The sequence below is a fragment of the Coccinella septempunctata genome, chromosome 7 (assembly GCF_907165205.1).
Source record: "Coccinella septempunctata chromosome 7, icCocSept1.1, whole genome shotgun sequence".
NCBI lineage: Eukaryota > Metazoa > Arthropoda > Insecta > Coleoptera > Coccinellidae > Coccinella > Coccinella septempunctata.
Window position 1 is genome coordinate 18,253,675 of NC_058195.1, and position 20,195 is coordinate 18,273,869.

Here is a 20,195-nt window from a genome sequence, read left to right on the forward strand (position 1 = left end):
ATAAGTTTGATCGCACCGATAGTTTTATTTTTGAGTCTTTTTGCAGATTTATTCTCGGTAACGGGATACAGCAATGAATTAATGAATGAATTTGGTGGATATATTGGGGGATCGAATAAATTAGTCTTACATCGAAAATAAGAAGAAACACAGCAACATATCAATATTTTCGTTGACAGCTTTATATTTCGCAGGAACCGAAGATTCACGGGCTTTAGTGGCTTGAGTTTCCACGTAGTTTGACATTTCATCAATTTTATTTCTGACCAGACTCGAAAATCAAACCAGTCAACCATGATTCTCACAAACACGACCCAAAGCAACGTTAAAATTTCAGTGAATGAAAAAATTTACAATCTTATATTAATTCTCTCATTTTCAGAACATTATTGTTCTGTTCTATTGATTACAACACAGGAAGTATGAATACATATACTGTTCATATTTCCCTAGTTGTAATAATAGCTATAAAATCTATCTTGCAAAAATAACAAACCCTACTGGATTCCAAGAAAGAGTAGGTGCAGCCTCGTGTATAAAATGCTTTCATGAATGAATTCAATCCCCATTTTGCATCAGCGTGTCACCGAACCCACTGTCCCACAAAACGACACTAGCACATATCTTCGCGTTCGAGTAAAAGCGCCATCATCAGACTACTTCTTACTTCTTCCTTTTGCCAGCGGCCGAACGAGAGCCTCAAAACTTTTACGTACGACGATCAAGATCAACTACTTACCTCCGGATAATTACCATATAACGCCGAGAAAGTTTCTTCGCATTCGAGAGAGAAAATAAAATGCCACTTAGTGCACATTCGAAGTTGTCGGAACATGGAACGCTTCTGTTTCCGGTGTCAAAAAGTCGACGGAGTGCTCGTAGTCCTGATGTTTTTTTACCTCGTACGAGCCGAATGTGAGTAGAATTTTAGGTGGTGTAGTTCTTGAGTGTTCAGACCGTGAATTATATGCCGGATTAATTCTGCCCAGTTCAGTGTGGGGGAAAGTAGTAAAAGTATATTATTTGATGAGCAAGGATCAAGGAATGATTTCGCACGTGTATGGCATTTGCAGCAAATTTTGTTGATAAAACTAGTGAAATATGTTATAGAATCGCAAAATTCACTGATTAAATACCATAACTATAACATATTTCAAGTTTGGCTACTTCGAAAATGAATTAAGGATCTGCTCAATTTCATATACTTAATAATTCTCCTTCTAGTTTGTCCTTTAAATACCGAAAATTAAAGGATTATTCTGGGCTTATCATACATGGTGTCCGGTTTCAACGTTCATATACACTGCGTCCACCACGATGGACCATTAGACGTTTATGTAGAAATAATCATGATTTTGTACTGAAAATTTGCACATTACTCTTTTCGACAATATACTCTTTCCCTAAAATATTTGCGCAACTCTGCGGGTTTATCGAAAACACCCAGTAAATCTTTGCATAATTTGATGACAATTTCAACAGTATACCTTACTTTGGGTAAAAACTCAACGGTTCATGAATTATTTATTATTGATGAAAATGATGAAAACGAGAAGTCACACTTTTTCGAATATTTTTGCTGAGTTTTTTCGAGAAAATCTTTAAAATTTTCAATTTCGACAAGATGTATAGTAAAATTACACTGTTGTTGTTTGAACCGAAAATGTAGAGGGCATTTAGGAGATCCTCAAATTAAAGGAATCGAATTAATCGCAAAAAAATTTTTCAAAATACAACCTATATTTTTTATTATTCTACGTAAAAAAAAAGGGGAGGTAACTTGAACAAACCCTACACCAAAAATGGAAACTCTAAGAGTCATCAAAGAAAAACTTGGAATGAAGGAAAATAGGCCCATTTGGAACAGCTTGATTATTCTGTGACTTTCGGAAATTACTGAAAAAACTAACTCGTAGTTAGGATGAACAATTTCCATCAATTTTTGTGATTTATATCATCATTCATTGTCGATAACCCCAACATACAGCATACCTTCAAAAAATTATGACTACATTTCATGTAAAAACTTTATATCAACTCAGATCGTAAAATGCATCTTCAACATCTCCAAAATCGAATCAAGTTGGGACAGCTTTGTCTAAATTTCGAGGATTAAAATGAAATTCAGTAGGTACATGGAGGTTTTTGGATGATACTGATACACTGATACTCATCAGTGTCGGAGATAATAGGGAGATCTTTAATGAAATTACTTTTAATTTTAGAGTGAGTGATAGAATTGAAATGTCAATAAAATGAATAGACTCTTCAAACTTTAGTGAAGAAAAATGTACAGAGCATCATTCTCAAAAAAAAAAATTTTTATGATATGCATTCTAACTGAGCTAATCGATTATTAATATTTATATTAGATCAATTCATTTTTTCAATACTCTTAATTATGGCAGAAGTCAATAAAAGGTTATTGCTGATAAATGTCTAAGTCTTCGGCTAATGACCTAAGTTGTCGATGCCGAATAGTTGAATAAACTAAAGTAACTAACTAACTACCTAAATATCTAAGTCTAAATGATAGACTTATGGCTGTATGCACCATTTGATTGAACGAAGCTTAAGTTCTAAAACGACGTTTAAGCATAGAATCTCTATGAAAAAAAAAATGTCAGGTTAATCTAGGATCAACCTAAATCTTGGCTGAAACCTGAACTAAACAACCGGGTCTTTGAGTCTAAGAGCTAGCAACATTTACGAGCAAGAATTTTAGGAAGGCTAACTCTTCAATATACACTGCGCAAAAAAATTAACGCACATTCTGAAAATCTCAATTTTAATGAAAGTTAACTCTACATTGACTTTACAACTTATTTTTTATGTTCTCTCGGGAAGGTTTCGAACGAAACAAGAAACAAGACACATTAAATGGACACTAGGTCTGTGCGAGCAGTCAAAGATATTCCACCCCAGACCATAATCGATCCTCCCCCGAAACCAGTAGTATTCAGGAAATTGCACTGAGCATATCTTTCATGTGGACGTCTGTATACAAGGGAACGTCGATCACAATGGTAGAGGCAGAATCTAGACTCATCTGTGAAGAGAACTCTTTCCCAATCGGCCTCTTCCAGATGGATATGCTCTCTCGCAAAATCCAAACGCGCCCTTCGATGGGCTGGGGTAAGAGCTGGGCCTCTTGCCGCGATACGAGGCCTTAAATCATATTCTCTGAGACGATTTCTTATTGTCTGAGTGCTAATTTGCACCTCATGAGTTTGCTCAAGCTGAATTTGAAGGTGGCGAGCGGTTGCAAACCTTTGCCTCAACGAAGAAACTCTCAAGAGTCTCAAGTAACGTTCTTGAATAGCAGTTGTTACCCGTGGTCTACCCTGTCCTGGTCTTCGGACATTCATACCTGTCTCCCTGAATCGCTGCAACATTCTGGACACACTTGTATGGGAAACTCCAAACCTTTCTGCAATTCTTGTGTATGTCCACCCTTCTTCTCGCAAAACTACCGCTTGGGCACATTCCTCTTTGGTCAAATTGCGTGTTTCGCGTTGCATAGCGATCGAGTGTAGAAAATCAAACGAAAAAAAAACTATTGATCACTAGAATTGATCGAGAACAACTGAATTTAGAATGGAGCCAATACATTCAAAATCTGATAATATCATCTTTTTTTATTCCTGCTGGGAAAAAACATCTGTATTGAAGAAAACCGTTGAAAGTGGATAACATATGTATGCATAATTCTGATAAAAATAATTATCATTGAGAACACCTTCAGTTGTAGAATAAATTTGGGATTTCCATAATGTGCGTTAATTTTTTTGCGCAGTGTATTATGATTCCTCGGACTCACCTGAACGACAGCTGGGAGAGGCGTTGCGTTCTCTAGTGAGCAGCGCTCCTTTATAGGTAAAAAAGATGAAATTACAGTAATTTCAGGAAGATTTATTTTTGTTGCATCTACTTCGAAACACATTTTAGAATATGAATTTTTTGGGCAGACGTTTTGGCCGTTGCTAAATGACTAGCAGACGCCATTTTTGATGAAGAAAATAGTTAAATTTCAAACCATTCCAGGAAGGCTGAAATTTTGATATTATATTATTTAGATATCCAAGAGTAAAGCATGAAATCGACAGATGCCATTAATTCGGTTGCTAAAAGATAGCAGACGCCCTCAAAGATTCAAAATATATACTACGTTATCGGACAGTGCATATGCAAAGTGAATAATCGCAAAACAGTCAAGAAATCGTTTCAGGAAGGCTGAAATTTTGTTATTATATTATTTAGATATTCAAGAGTGGAATATGTAATTGGCAAACACCAATTCGGTTGCTAAAAGGGGCAGACGGGCAGACGCCCTCAAAGATTCAAAATACATACTACGTTATCGGCCAGGGCACTTGCGAAGTATGCGAAGTGAAAAAAAGTCAAGAAATCATTTCGGGAAGGCTGAATTTTTGCTATTTTAATATTTACATATTCGAGGCTCAACAATGAAATTAGCAAGCACCACGCAATTCGGTTGTTAAATGGAGCCCTCAAAGTTTCAAAATACATACTGCGTTATTGGTATGAACACTTGAGAAGTGAATGATCGCAAAAAAGTCGAGAAACTAAGTATTTTAGGAATGGGGTCATTGGGTGGATACTCCCTTTCGGCAAATGTAACTCATCGAATTGAAAAATCACATGAATTCAGTAAAGCTGATTCACAAAAAGACAATATCTTCTGTCTGCCTCCTTTAAACAACCGAATTAATGTCTGCCAATTCCTCTTGAATATCTGAATAACATAATATCAAAATTTCAACCGTCCAGAAATGGTTTGGAGTTTCACTATTTTCTTCATAAAAAATGGCGTCTGTCAGGCATTAAGCATCGGTCACGAAACGTCCGCCAAAAAAAAATCATATTCTCAAATGTGTTCCGAAGTAGATGCAACCAAAATAAAATGACTACAATTTTATTTTTTTTTTACCAATAAAATAGCGCGGCGCACTAAAGAACGCTCTCGTACTATTATTATTTATTTCATTGAAAGTCCAATCATACAACTTACTCAAGAATTAGAATAAATTTTATGGAAGCCCCCCTATTATCTTCGCCACTAATGAGAATCATTCAATTTTTTTCCAACCGGACAATTCAGTTTATCCAAAAACTCCCATTTGTTCAATAACGTTCTAATACGCAATCTTTTGACAAAGCAATCCAAATCAACTAGATTTGACTTGAATTAATTTGGAAAGTCTTGTAAAAGATGCTCTAACTTCATATTTTGATCTCTAGAATTCCCTTCTGATTATCTGTGTCAAATGAAATTTCTTTAGTTTTATCTGTGTTCTCTCCTTGTGTTCCAGATGTTAAGAAATTAGTACAATCTATATTATATGTCGGAAATATTTTTGACGAGAAGCCAACATAATTTCCATAGTGGTGAATTTCATACTTGGATGGAAATATTTCCGCCATAACATCATTTTTCATTTTTTCATAACTCAAGATCGAAAAACCGACGACCCATTCGGTTAAATTGGAAAACGATGCGATTAATAGTGCATTCCCGTGTATTTCAAAACGCCCCGTCCATCACAAAGACCTATAAACAGTTGCTTTCGAATTCATACTTTATTCGAATATCCCACGTTCAAATTGACGAATTATTGCCGAGCCATTCGAAAGCGATTTCATCGTTGGTCAAAGTCGGAAAGGGTGGTCGAGTCCGACAACTGGAATCTACCCCATCATTAGCCTCTATTTACACAGCTCCGACAAAGCTGGCCGAATTAAAATATATGGATATCATTTGCATCCGGAAAACACACAATTGAAGCGGTGCTGATCGAAAATAAACAGGAATCGATGGGTGATATTGGGATAGATGCGTGCACCGCCCTGGGGATAGAAGCAGTATCTGGGAGTTTGGTATGAAAATATAGGTTTTCAAATACGTTGCATCTCTTCCGAGCATTTTCGAAAGCCTATCTCTCTTCGTTTATATTTTCATCGTTGAAATGGCATCTTTCAAAAATTGTAAATTTTAAATTGAATTTCATTTTCTGAATGAACACAAGTTTAGAACAATTTCTGTAAAGAAATTTCTTCATAAATCGAACACAACTTTTTTTCACATCTCTACAGCGAAAAAAAATTCACCCAAAATTGTTGAAACGTTTCTCGATTGTACTTCCTTCTATACCTAACACGAATATGGAAACAGAATCGAAAAATATCAAACTGTTTCTTTACTGCATCCGTCCAAATATATCGTAGGAACCTCTAACATAATCAAAAAATAAAAACTGGTTGGGCTTTGAGGCCAAAATTTTTAAATTGAGCTGTCAAAACATTACAGATGGTAATATGAATTTATCACAAAAAAACATTTTTCGATGAAACTTTGTTGGGAGTTGAACTCGCGACTTTGTGGTATTACCCTGACCTGTGGATTGTAATTTGAAACTAATTGAAGGATATGAATTTTTGTCACCAAGCAACGGTAATTCGAATGCACTGTCAAATTCTGTGAATTGCTGTTGCTTGGTGACGAAAATTCATATCCTTCGATTAATTTCAATTTACCATAGATTAAATGAACAATGCAATTTACATTCCACAATTGAGGGTAATAACATTATAAGTCGCGAGTTCGACTCCCAACAAAATTTAATCGAAAATGCTTTTTTGTGATAAATTCATATTACCATCTGTAATGTTTCGACAGCTCGATTTAAAAATTTTGGGCCTCAAAGCCCAACCAGTGTTTATTTTTTGATTATGTTAGAGGTTCCTGCGAGATATTTGGACGGATGCAGTAAAGAAACGGTTTGATATTTTTCGATTCTGTTTCCATATTCGTGTTAGGTATAAAAGGAAGTACAATCGGGAAACGGTTCAACAATTTCGGGTGAAATTTTTTTTTTCGCTGTAGACATGTAAAAAAAAAAATTGTGTTTGATTTATGAAAAAATTTCTTCACAGAAATTGTTCTAAACTTGTGTTCATTCAGAAAATGAAATTCAATTTGGCAACCGAAAAAAAAATTACGAACATTGGAGGTTTTCCGCCATTTTGAATTTTTTTTACAGAGTTCTTCATCTTTTCTGAATTGACACTCAAAAATACTCCAATGTGACCAGAAACCGTTACTTTGAGGTTTATGCATAACTGACCACACTCATTATAAAATTGCTCAAATACGACGTTGAACACCCTGTATCTCGCTTATGCGACGAAAGGCAAAAGTGATTCTCTGGTGTCATTTACCCACCATATATGTTTGTCCAGTTTATGATGAAACACCCTGTATACAGAGGGATTGATGAGAGGTTTTGCTTTCGTAATACAATGTGTTTCTGTATTAATGAATACTGAAATTCATTCATATTGTGTGTTCGTGATTGTTATTTATACAGGAGGTTCTTAGATATCATTCAACTCTCCTTGCGTGATTAAATCATATGTAATGTGTGTATGTCTTATGAAAATCTTATACAGGCTGTTCCATGACGGCTTCGGTCATTTCTCGATATACAGAATGTTTTATAAAAACTAGTTTTCCATATGTAGGTACATAGGTACAGGTGTAGGTACATAATGGAATACCTTCTGTATTCATAAAAATCCTTACATTGGCGTAGCCGTTTTTTTTTTGGGTGGCCTGGGAGCTCAATGTTATTTTATGGCTACTATTTCAGTACTGGAGTTGGGGGAGGTTATACCCAACCTGGCCTCTACCTGTCTACGACCATTAATTCATAATTATTCAAAAACATGTACCTAATATGATAATATGATAATTTTCTGCAATAAAATACATCAAGTTCAATATTTATTAAAGAACAACGTGTTCATTTTGTGAAATCTGAATCCTCTCATGAATATCTTCTATACATATCTATTTGGAAATAAACCAACTCATAGAGCAGCCTATATCAGGTTTTCTCACCGTTGTAATGACCTCTTCATGTAAGATATCTAAAGAAACATCAAAACACATCGGGTTTACTGATTTCTTGTCCATTGAGATCGCCCCACAAGTACATATGAGAAAGAAGTTTTCTCATAAAACATCCGGAACACCTATACCTAAAAAAAGATTCATGTCGTTATGGCACACCCTGTAAAAGGTTGTGATATCATTGTTATGACCTCTCATAGAAGAAAACTCAAATAATAATGTACACCCTGTGTACATAATCCTCGATTCATCATAAATGTGGGAACACCTTTTATTAGGTACCTTTATGATTTTGAATATTTGTAGAAAGCAAACTGTATTTCAGGAACTGATCTACGTCATCGTAGACCACTCTGTAGAAGTTCGGAACTAAATAAAACTCCGAGTTTGAAGTCTAAAGAATTTATAGTTAAATTTCGATTTCAAAGTCGGAATTTAATGACAAATAAATTTAAAATATTATGTGGCCCTTCTACGCCTTCCTACCTCTCAAAGTGAAGGGGTAAATGAAAAATTAAAAACATAATTTCTCGCCAACAGTATCAGATATCAGTTTGGAATGAAAATATCTATCGCATGCATTTCCGAAATTTTCATCGTTGAAATGGCATTTTTAAGAAATTACAATCTGCAATATATTTCGTTATATTCCTCCGATCTAATTAAGAGTTGCGGTTCTATAATTACTACTTAAAGGTAAAAGCTATTTTGAAAATCTCGATTTTTCGGGGTCAAGAATGAGCAAGACCCCCCTGACTTATTAGCTCCTCTGTTGAAAATGCGGGTGTTTTATTATTGTCCTTAAGCAACGAAATTGTTCTGTAGATTTTAGAAAACCAAACAATTGAGGATTCCATAGCTAATTTTACTCCAGAGAGCCTTTCAAAGTGAACTGGGAAATGCAGAAAAAAAATCTATTTTCTCGTAAACAGGATATCTGGAAGTTTGGTATGAAAATATAGGTTTTCAAACACGCTGCATCTATTGCGAGCATTTCCGAAAGCCTATCTCCCTTCATTTAGATTTTCATCGTTGAAATGGCATTTCTCAAGCGTTGCAAATTTCAATCTGCGATATCTCGCGTTATATTACTCCGATCCGGTTTTCCGGCTTCTATAAGCAGCATTGCCAAAGCTACGAATCGAGACTATAAAAGCTTTTTCGGAGATCTCGATTTTTTGGGTGAAAAATGAGCAAGTATTTGGACTCCCCCTAAAATGACCTTTTTGCACTTCTGTGTCAAAATCAGGGTGTTGTATTACTGTCCTAGGATATGGAGTGCATAAAAGTTCTGTATATTCTCGAAAACCGAACAGTTGAGGATTCTATGGAGAATTTCACTCCAGAAAGACTTTCAAAGTGAACTGGAATATAGTATGATGTGTAGATTATAGAAAACCAAACAGTTGCAGTTGAGGATTTATTGCGAGCATTTCCGAAATCCTATTTCAGTTAGATTTTCATCGTTAAAATGACATTTTTCAAAAATTTTAATCGGCGTTATCTATTATATTCTTTGGATCCAATGAAGAATTCGAATTTGGCGATGCTGATTGTATAATTAGCATCGCCAAAGCTACCCCTTGAGCACATAAAAGCTATTTAGGGAATCTAGACCTATTTGCTCCTCTGTTGAAAATCAGTGAATTCTATAATTGTCCTTGGATATACAGGGTGTCTCAAGTTCGAGTGCCTATTAGACGTTTCTGGAGAACTAGACATATTTGAAATCTGAAAATTGGGATTATGATATTGTTCGAAGTTCTCTACAGAGCTAAAATATTTTCGAAGCCCAAAAACTTCCGGTTATACAGGGAGTGAAAATAAATTCGACGAAAAAATTTTTTTTCAAGTTTTCCATTCCTGGTATGATCGAGTATTCCATAGTGAATACATTTCTGTTAAAACCATTGTATTAAATCGAATAGTTTTCGAAATATCCTAAAAAAACTGGAAAAAAAGTCAAATATGTTCAGTCAGTAATATGTTCATTATTTTTATTTTAAATATCCTGAGCGTAAACCGTTTTTACAACATCGAAGAGGAAGGATGTGAAAAGGTCATGCATCTTTTGGATTTCAAAAATATCATCACAGGGTGTTTCAAATTTTGTGTTGAAAATTGTGATCTTAAATTGGCCATAACTTCTGTTTTTCAAATTAGAACCCTATTTTTTTATAATTGTGTTGGATTCTGCGGTCAAAAATAATGATAGTTTTTTCACATGATTATGCTCCTAAATTCAATAATTTCTGAGTTATTTGAGATTTTCTGGATTTATGTAGTACGTAGAGTCAAATTCTTCGAATCTGATTCATAAGGATATTCTGTGAGCATAGAAGATAAATCATCCCATTTATAATTCACAAGTGTCAGACAGGTCTTATTGTTAGTCGTTATGAAATTTTTTGATTTCACAAAATGAATCGTTGCTATTCTAATAATGAGATTTTGGATTTATTTCTTATATTTTATTTTTTCAATTGTATACGCAATACACATTCAAATGCTCTTAATGATATTGTTTATTTCAAATCCATGGTGGATGACATAAAATGTTGAGTATCCAATGAGAAGTATACCAATTTTTTTTACAATTTCTGAAAAGATGTTTCAAACTTTCCAAATTTTGGAATGTAAGAGCCCCTAAAGAATACAAAAAAAGGGCAGTTGATGAAATTAGTATTTCGACTTATTTCGAAGCGAATGAGAATTCATCTTTTCAATAGGAAACACATTGAATAGATTCGCTACTTCAGTACACCGAATTATGATTATAAATAAATTATGATAATAAAAATAAAAATACGTTTCAAAACTCAAATTAACAAAATAAATGATCAGGTAAGAGTTTCAATATGGTAACCATTTTGTTCCACACACTTTCGAATACGTCTTGAAACACCTCGGTTAGTCGCTCGCTCAATTTCCTCCCCCTTTAGCGAGTGGAAAGCATCCTCCACACGCCGTTTCAAATCTTCTTTGCTTTCAATAGGAGATTCATAGACTTACACCGGGTTTCATAAAGCTTGATCGGGGAATCAACGCTTGATTGACGTATAGACGTCAATTTGATTTCAATCGATAATTCAGTTTTAGTCATTCAGAATAACATTCTCGCATCAAATTAAGATGTTCATACGTGCATTTAATCATTCTCAATTGCTGCTTCCGCAATATATTTCGAAATGAAAAGGTATTAGTGATTTCGTTTTAAAAATCGAGTAACTGTCAAATCGTTGATCGGACAATCAAAGTTTTATGAAACCCGCTGTATGTTTTTTATTCTACCCCATAAATAAAAATCTAAGGGAGTAAGATCGGGAGATCGTGGGGGCCAAAACAGTGAAGAACGGCGTCCGATCCACCGATTACCAAACATTGCATTCAGTTCTTCAGACACCTCGTGCGAACTATGTGCCGGAGCCTCATCCAATTGATAATATGCGGTAGTCGACATACTCAACGGCAGTTCATACAAAAACTCAGAAACAAAATTTCTCAGGATTTCCAAATATTTTTCTGTATTTAAATTTTCTTCATAAATGTAATACCGCACTTTATTGTTCATCAAAAGAGCAAACACATTAAAACCAAATTTGTTCTGGGGGTTTCTTTGTCTTTTTCTAAGAGGATTTTCACTTCTCCAAATGTGGCAATTCTTTCTATTAAATAGTCCTTCATTATTGAATTTTGCTTTGTCTGTCCAAATGAACTTTTTCAAAAAATTTTCATCATTTTCAAGTTTTTATAATATTCCTCTACAAAAATTTAACCTTTTTATGTAGTCACCTGGTTCTAATGCATGAACTTTCTCATATTTGTAGTCATGCATGTTGTGTTTTTTCAAAATTCGGTGCACTGAATTTCTGTCTAAATCGATTTCATGAGCTGCACTTCGAATAGATGCATTTTCATTCGCTTCGAAATAAGTCAAAACAATAATTTCATTTTCCTCATCATCAACTACCCTTCTTTTGTATTCTTTAGGGGCTTCACACATCCAAAACTTTGAAAGTTTGAAACATATTTTCTAAAGATCTTCTCCGTCATGGAAGGTAAATGGGGATACTTCTCGTTGAAGGCCCGGCAGGTTCTACTAATAATTCTGTCACATTCACCATGTATATAAAATAGATCCAGAATTTCGTAATTAGAATAACGGTTCATTTTGTTAAATCGAGAAATGAAGATAACAAATAACAATAACACCTGACACTTGTGAATTATTAACAGATAATTTATCTTCTATGGGTACAGAGTGTTCCCATGGTTTCGAAAGAATATTCATTGATTTTTTTTAGATGCAATCAATTTGACTCTATAGTCCATTCAAGAATGATTGACATCCCAGTAGGACTTGAAAGTCCAGACTATGGAGAGTAGAGAGAAGGAGAACGATCGCTGCTTTGAGACCACAGATTTTTTGTCCCCTAAAATATGTACCAATAGTAGTAGTTCATGTTTTTGCCAACAGTCGCGCTGGCCATCACGAGAGTGCGAAATTTTGTTTACACAAATCAAATTGTAGTTGGCTCGTTGGCTGAGTGAACTGTTTCCCTGGTGACAGATGATAGCAATATTATTATTGTCGATTTTTGATAAGAGAACAACATATGACCATGGTGAAATGTTGAAGCGTGCGCTAGTATAAGAGTGTTTTGGCATCGGAAAGAAAAGGAGAAGAGATAAAATTTCCGAGAGCATTTTTGAGAGAAAATTGGAAAAAACCTTATCTCAAGAATCAACTCCCAATCAATTTGTGTGTCAAGAGCACTTTTGCTCTTTGGATTCATTATAAACGAAATCGAAATTGTCATCCCTCGTGAGAAGTTGACTCTTCTGAATAAGAATATTTAACCAATAAAACTACATGGTTCAGAAGTAAATATTCTTGAAGAATTTTGTTGGCATAACATAATATATGGTTTATATCGGTTCTCAGCTGAGTATTGGCAAAAGAATCGCAACTTAAATCTGGTCATAAAATATATTCAATAATTTCTGTTGTTTCAATCACAGAAGTGGAATATTTAAATATAACCTAGAAGAGTATTCGAAAAGAAGAAATATTCAAATTCAGAGCATATTTATCAGCAATCAAAATTGATATAATTATATTTCCGATTTGTTGGATTAAGTTAAGAATGTAAACAGCTGTACAAAATCCAAATTATCTTCGGTCAGTGCATAGATTCAGAATAATTGGTCTGTGGATTGCCTTTTATTCACAATACCAACCTGAATTCCGCAACACAAAATCTGAATTTATGGGCTATTACCAACTTAAATTCGATTTTCCATAGCCACCCGAGATGTCAATCATTCTTGAATGGACTATACGTACACCATAAATCCAGAAAATCTCAAATAACTCAGAAATTATTGAATTTAGGAGCATAATCATGTGAAAAAACTATCATTATTTTTGACCGCAGAATCCAACACAATTATAAAAAAATAGGGTTCTAATTTGAAAAACAGAAGTTATGGCCAATTTAAGATCACAATTTTCAACACAAAATTTGAAACACCCTGTGATGATATTTTTGAAATCCAAAAGATGCATGACCTTTTCACATCCTTCCTCTTCGATGTTGTAAAAACGGTTTACGCTCAGGATATTTAAAATAAAAATAATGAACATATTACTGACTGAACATATTTGACTTTTTTTCCAGTTTTTTTAGGATATTTCGAAAACTATTCGATTTAATACAATGGTTTTAACAGAAATGTATTCACTATGGAATACTCGATCATACCAGGAATGGAAAACTTGAAAAAAAATTTTTTCGTCGAATTTATTTTCACTCCCTGTATAACCGGAAGTTTTTGGGCTTCGAAAATATTTTAGCTCTGTAGAGAACTTCGAACAATATCATAATCCCAATTTTCAGATTTCAAATATGTCTAGTTCTCCAGAAACGTCTAATAGGCACTCGAACTTGAGACACCCTGTAGTGCATAGAAGTTGTTCTGTAGATTCTAGAGAACCATACATTTGAGGATTCCATGTAGAATCGCACTTCAGAGGGAACCTTTCAAAATGCACTGGAAATGCAAAATGGATTACGATTTTGTCGTAAATAGTAACAGATATCTGGAAGCTTGGTATGAAATTATAGATTTTTGAACACTTTGAATCTATTGCAAGCATTTCCGAAAGCCTATCTCTCTTCGTTTAGACTTTAATCGTTGAAATGACTTATTTCAAAAATTTCAATCTACGATGTCTCCTGTTATATTTCTTCGATCCAATTGTGATTTCCGGTTCTCTAATCAGCAGCGTCAAGGCTACCACTTGAATGCATGAAAACTATTTTGACATCTAAAGTTTTTGGGTCAAAAATGAGCAAGTATTTGGACCCCCTAAAATGACCTTTTTGCACTGTGTCAAAATCAGGGTGTTCCGGTGTTGTATTACTGTCCTAGGATACGGAGTCCATAGAAGTTGTTCTGTACACTCTAGAAAACCGAACAGTTGAGGAAACTATAGTGAATTGCACTCCAGAGAGCCTTTCTAAGTGAAACTATAATGAAAAATGGAAAAACAAAAAATTCGATATTCTCGTAGGTAGACTGTGTCAGATATCTTGAAGTTATGAAAAGTTTAATCCGGATATCTACTGCTGGCAAAAATGAGCTCTGGTTGATTGGAAGAGTGAATTAATCGTTTTTACCCGTGAAAATACCTTTCAGCGAATCCAAAACGAATGGCAGATGAAGATTTTGGCAGATCCGTATTTCACGTAAACCAATTAGCCACTATTGCGGTAGAAATATCTAAAGTATCGACTTTCTGTTTGGATCTTTAGGCGAATAGATTAATGTGTTACGTGGATGATGAGCCAACACATCAGCCTTTTAGTGTTTATCAGTAGGCCTCCAGATCTATAATTATAATAGATATCATCAATATTCAATATCAATTCAATACATCCACATTTCAGGTAGAGCCTGAGCCAATAGTTCCAACTTTTTAGAGTTATCCACTCTATAGTTATACTCCATTCATATTTATTTTAGCAGTCGGTTGGCCATAAAATAATTTTCTCAAATTTTTTTAACGGATTAAGGTTGGCACTCATGAAATGTCGTTAATGTTATAACTATGGTTATAACGCCGTTGCCACAACTAATATCAATTTTTATTACGAAAATGCCGAAATTGATTGAAAAAAGCGACAGGGTTTCAGCATAGAAATACCAAACGATTTGAAATTTTGAACCCTAGTAGACTTTGCGTCGTCTTACTTGTAATTCACAAATGAAACTATTTCATTCATTTGCAACAAAACTAAAGATACTACATTAGGTACCGATAAATTGATGACAAATTTGTTGATTGAAAAATGAATCGTGATTGTAAAAGTATTCAAGTACAAATTATTGGAAAATAAAATAAGAGCAGTTTAGGAAGGAGCGGAATTTTTATTGACCCTTAAACCATATCTCTAAGGAGTTGTTCTGCAGAAAATGATATTGGTTAGGAATATAACGACATAACTATTACATTAAACCAGAAATGAAATATAGGTATTCTTGTAATTGCTCCTGTTGACTGGATATTCGAAGTCTTCTCTTCGGTGAACTCTCTGTTTCTTCTGGTAAACCATTTTCGAGAAAAATTTGTTGCAGGAATGTTGAGTTTTCAAATACTGAAAATAAATCCATAAATAAGTAGGTACTCAGTTGCAAAATTGTACTTCATCTTAAATTAGTAGGATTTTCATAAAAATAACGCTTGGTTTTGTATGAACTTTGGGTATTCAACTCGGTCGTATTCAAACTCAATGGTATTATTTTTTGAACGAATATGATATAGAATCATATTTTCCAACTTTTTCGACAACCCAAAAAGCACTCCTTGTGGCCAAGCGGCCTGTTATGAGGTTTAAAGAATAGCCACAATTGAGTTGGAGTGATTTTGGTGACAGCGGTCTCATCGAACCACTGGCCTTAAACCGAGTCAACTTTAAACGTGTTAAAATACAATTTTTCTTTGAAAAACTTATACTTTCTCAAGCCATCGGTGAGCAGACAAATTCCAAGCTTCATGATTACACAAACATAATTATCAAAAAACCAATCACTTACCAGTAGAGCAAGAAACGGAACTAGAAGAACGTATATGATTCCCACTAGTCAAACAAATTATTGAAGAAATAAGAACATTTCTTGGAAAAACTTCGCCAAAATAAATCTGTCATCAGAACAGTATTTCATAGATTGAAAATCTATGTAGGATTTCTATCAAAGATATTATTTTTGATTTCTATAGTAACACGACTCGACTCTAGCGCCCCAAAGTAATCGCACCGACAGAAGGGCGAACTAAAGCGGTTGCATTTCTGCCTTTATAAGTTGGAAGGGGTTGGTTTCAGGAAGTGCTATTTAGATTTCAGGTCCGCTCATTCAAATAGTTATATATTGATATTCCAAAATCCAAAATATGTCAGACGGTAGCGAACATATTCAATGTAAGAAAAGTAGTCTGAACGACTTATATTTCAGCTGAATATTTCCACAATCAGAAAGATTGTGAATGAAGAGGATGACAAAGAATTTCCTGTTATTGGGAGACCCAAAAAAGTGGTGGCATTTGAGAATTTTATGTTTGAGTGAATTAATGCGAAAAGTTTACTACAGGATTTTCGATGAATGTCATCGTTTGTCTTCTACATTGTGAATGTCTTAAGGTACCAATAAATACCTAATCATAATGATTAGGTATTGTATTATATATATGTATTAAGATGATCAGCCACAAACACGCACCAGTTGTCCTGTTAATTGTTTATTCATATGAAATTTTTGTTCAAAGGTGGAGTTCATCTTGACTTGACACTTCCTTTAATTCATTTTACTTATATTAATGTATGAAGTAATTATCTGTTAATTCCTTCGGGAGATACCCATTCCCAACCACAGCATCATATGCATTTCATCTTCGGGTTAATATTTTTGAAAGCTACTACTGATATAACGTATTCAAACTTTAGCCAAAGAAGATAACAAACATTAACTCTCCTCAAGCTAGTGCATATTATGACATTATACTGATCTCTTGTATTTTCCATCCGAATAACTGGATTTGGTATGCCTGCAATCAGTTTGTATAAACTTCAGTTATGTTCGTCACATATTTTCCGAAGAGATTCGACTGATAAAATACGTAATAACAGAAACTTTCACGAAGAACGGGCAACATAGCGTTGATTTAAAACCCAAAAATGTTTTGACAAGCTTCATAACCCCACATTTTCGTACTATACAGAGTGAAATGTGTCAAATTTCCATGGCCAACCGAGTGCTAAAATAAAAGTGAATGCAGTATAGATCACACATTTCCGTTTAGAGTAGATCTGTTTAGCCAACAAATTTACGTTTTGAGAGGATAATGAGCGAATAGATCAGCCTTTACGAGTGGATAAGAAGGCTACCAGATTTATATTCATGGTCAATCAATGAACAAACAGATCCACTTTGTGCTCAGGTAGACTACCCTCTTTAACGGTACATCTGTAAAGGAATTGATCCACGTTTCACATGGATGATGTGACAGCAGATGAACCTCTTAGTGTTCATGCTCCAGCTCCATATTCAAGATAGATCAATCCAATACATCCACGTTCTAGGTGGAAGATAAGCCAAGAGATCCAACCTTCCATAGTTGCCTCCGAGCTTGCTTCTCTATCTGTATTCGATGTAGATCAATGAGCAGAACTATCCACGTTCTAGGTAGATCTATTTATTAGCCATCCGTGGCCCCATGGATCTTTCTTCTAGAAAAAATGATGCAACGTTGGCTGCGAAGGCCCCAAACGCGCCACCAACTAAACGCGCGCGAAAAGAAAGCTCCTCTTCTGATGAGGAGACCGTCAAGCAAACAACGGGAGTACCTAAAAGTGATAAAATCCCACCCATCACGATGATGGGTACATCAGATTGGGTAGAGATCTCAAATGCTCTCTATACCAAGAAATTCAGCTATAACCGGGCTACTGTAGTGAAAGACGGAATCAAGATTATAGCCACAACTGTAGATGACTACAGAAAAATAACTAAATTCTTCGACCAACTTGGAAAGGAGTATTTCACATACCAGATGGAAGAGGAAAAGAAAATTTACGCCGTCATTAGGCATCTTCCAATAGACGCAGATCTGGAATTGATTAAAAATGACCTGAAATTCCAGGGAATCGATGATGCTGAGGTGTCTAAAATGACATCAAACAAAACGAAAAAGCCGATACCATTATATCTGGTTAAAACCCAAAAGAAGGAGATATTCGACATCCAACGACTCTACAACCTTTGTATTACAGTCGAACCAAAAAAGAAGGCAGAAAGTCCAAGCCAGTGCTTTAGGTGCCAAAGGTTCGGACATGCACAGACAAATGCTCCTTCCCGTGGAGATGCGTGAAGTGCTCAAGTCATAGCAGCAATGACTGTACACTCATCAGAAAAGGTGAAGAGAGAAATGCCACATGCGTCTTATGTGGAGAAGAGGGCCATCCAGCTAGCTACAAAGGATGTAGCGAGTTCAAGTTGGTGACCAGAAAGAAGAATTCCCGAAAATCAGTTGAACAGAAAAAGAAGGTAACAAAAACAACAACTTCTGAACAAAAAATTCAGGAAGTAGCGAAGACCCAACCTGCAGAGCAGAAAAAGAAGAGTGAGACTCCAAAACCCGTTCAGAAAAAAGAAGGACAGAAGAAGCTTACAATGAAACAGGCTGTGAACAGTCAACAGGAGAAGAAAAAGATATCTGAATCAGCCGATGATTTAGATATCTTCACGGAAAAAATTTTCAACAAGATAATGTTGAAAATTGAGAGGGAAATGGAGAAAAAACTCCAAGCATTATTTAGTAAACTGAATTAATGGACCTTACGGATATAAGGAAGAAATCGCTCAAGATAATCTCGTGGAACATAAACGGGATCAACACTCGGAAAGCCGAGATAGAACAAATAATATCAGAGAGACAACCTGATATTGTAGCCCTACAGGAAACAAGAATAAACCGGAACAGACGACTGAATTTCATGAATTATGAAACATATAGATGTGACAGAATTACAAACACCGGAGGAGGAGTAGCAATATTGGTGAGAACAGATCTGAAACACTACTTTAAAAGTAGATCCGACGAAACACAAGGAAAAACAGAAAAAGTGACGATTGTTGCCGAATTAAATCGGCAAAGAGTCGAAATAACCTCGGCGTATAAGCCACCACAAAACAATCTATTGGAAGAAGAGATAAACAACATGTTGGAAGGATCAAACCCGAAAATCTCCATCGGAGATTTCAACTGTAAATCCCCATTATGGAACAGCATAACAGAGAATAGAAATGGCAAAAAACTCAAGAATTTCGCCGAAAAACAAAATGCCATAGTGATTGGACCAGAGCTACCGACATATCTTGCTTTTGGAAGAGGAATACCAGATGTAATAGATATCGCGATATTGAAAAATATAACTCAAGAATTCTCGATTGAAACTTTGGAAGATGGAACCTCAAACCACAATCCCGTGGAATTGACAATTGGAGAAGAACCAAGAGAAAAACTGCTGGAAATAAGAGAATATACCAATTGGGCTAAATACAGCCATTTAATACAATCGGAAATAACAGAAATTCCAACAATAAGCACTCCAGACGATCTGGAATATGCGGTTGATAAACTGGAAGAGATTATATTGAAAGCTTACGAAAAAAGCACGAGAAGAGTGAAGAGACCAGCACCAAGTCATCCGCATGGCGATACGCCTGAAGAAGTAAAAGATCTTATACAAGAAAATCGAAGACTCAGAAGAATATATAGGATGAACAAAAATGATCTAAATAGAAGGTACCTCAACCGACATAGCCAAGTTCTGAAAAATGCACTGAAAGATCTAAGAACAAGCAGATGGAACAAAAGGGTTCAAGAACTGAATACAATCGATCATTCTGCATGGAGAATGCAAAAAAGCCTACGAGGAGAAAAGACTAAAATTCCACCCCTACACGGAGAAAGGGGAATGGCTTATACCAATACTGATAAGGCAGATGCATTGGCGGACTCGATCGAACGAGAATCGAGTATAAATTACAGGATAGACGACGATAATGAAGATTTGGAAGAACTGGTTGAAGAAAATGATGAAGAAATGGATGAATTACCAGCGACTGCTGAAATAGACAAGCCAACATCGCCAAACGAAATCAGGGAAATAATTAGAAGTTTGAAGAAGAGGAAAGCTCC

General features: G+C 35.2%; 1 protein-coding gene across 1 annotated transcript in view; it reads left to right on the forward strand.

Moving 5' to 3' along the window:
• Positions 1–717: 717 nt before the first annotated feature.
• The window catches only part of LOC123316714 (chitin deacetylase 1), a 29,205-nt gene continuing 9,727 nt past the window's right edge, over positions 718–20,195 (forward strand). Inside the window, exon 1 of the mRNA XM_044902913.1 lies at positions 718–915. Within this exon, the coding sequence (XP_044758848.1) occupies positions 834–915 (82 nt within the window). The 5' untranslated portion in view covers positions 718–833. The remainder of the gene's footprint in view (positions 916–20,195) is intronic.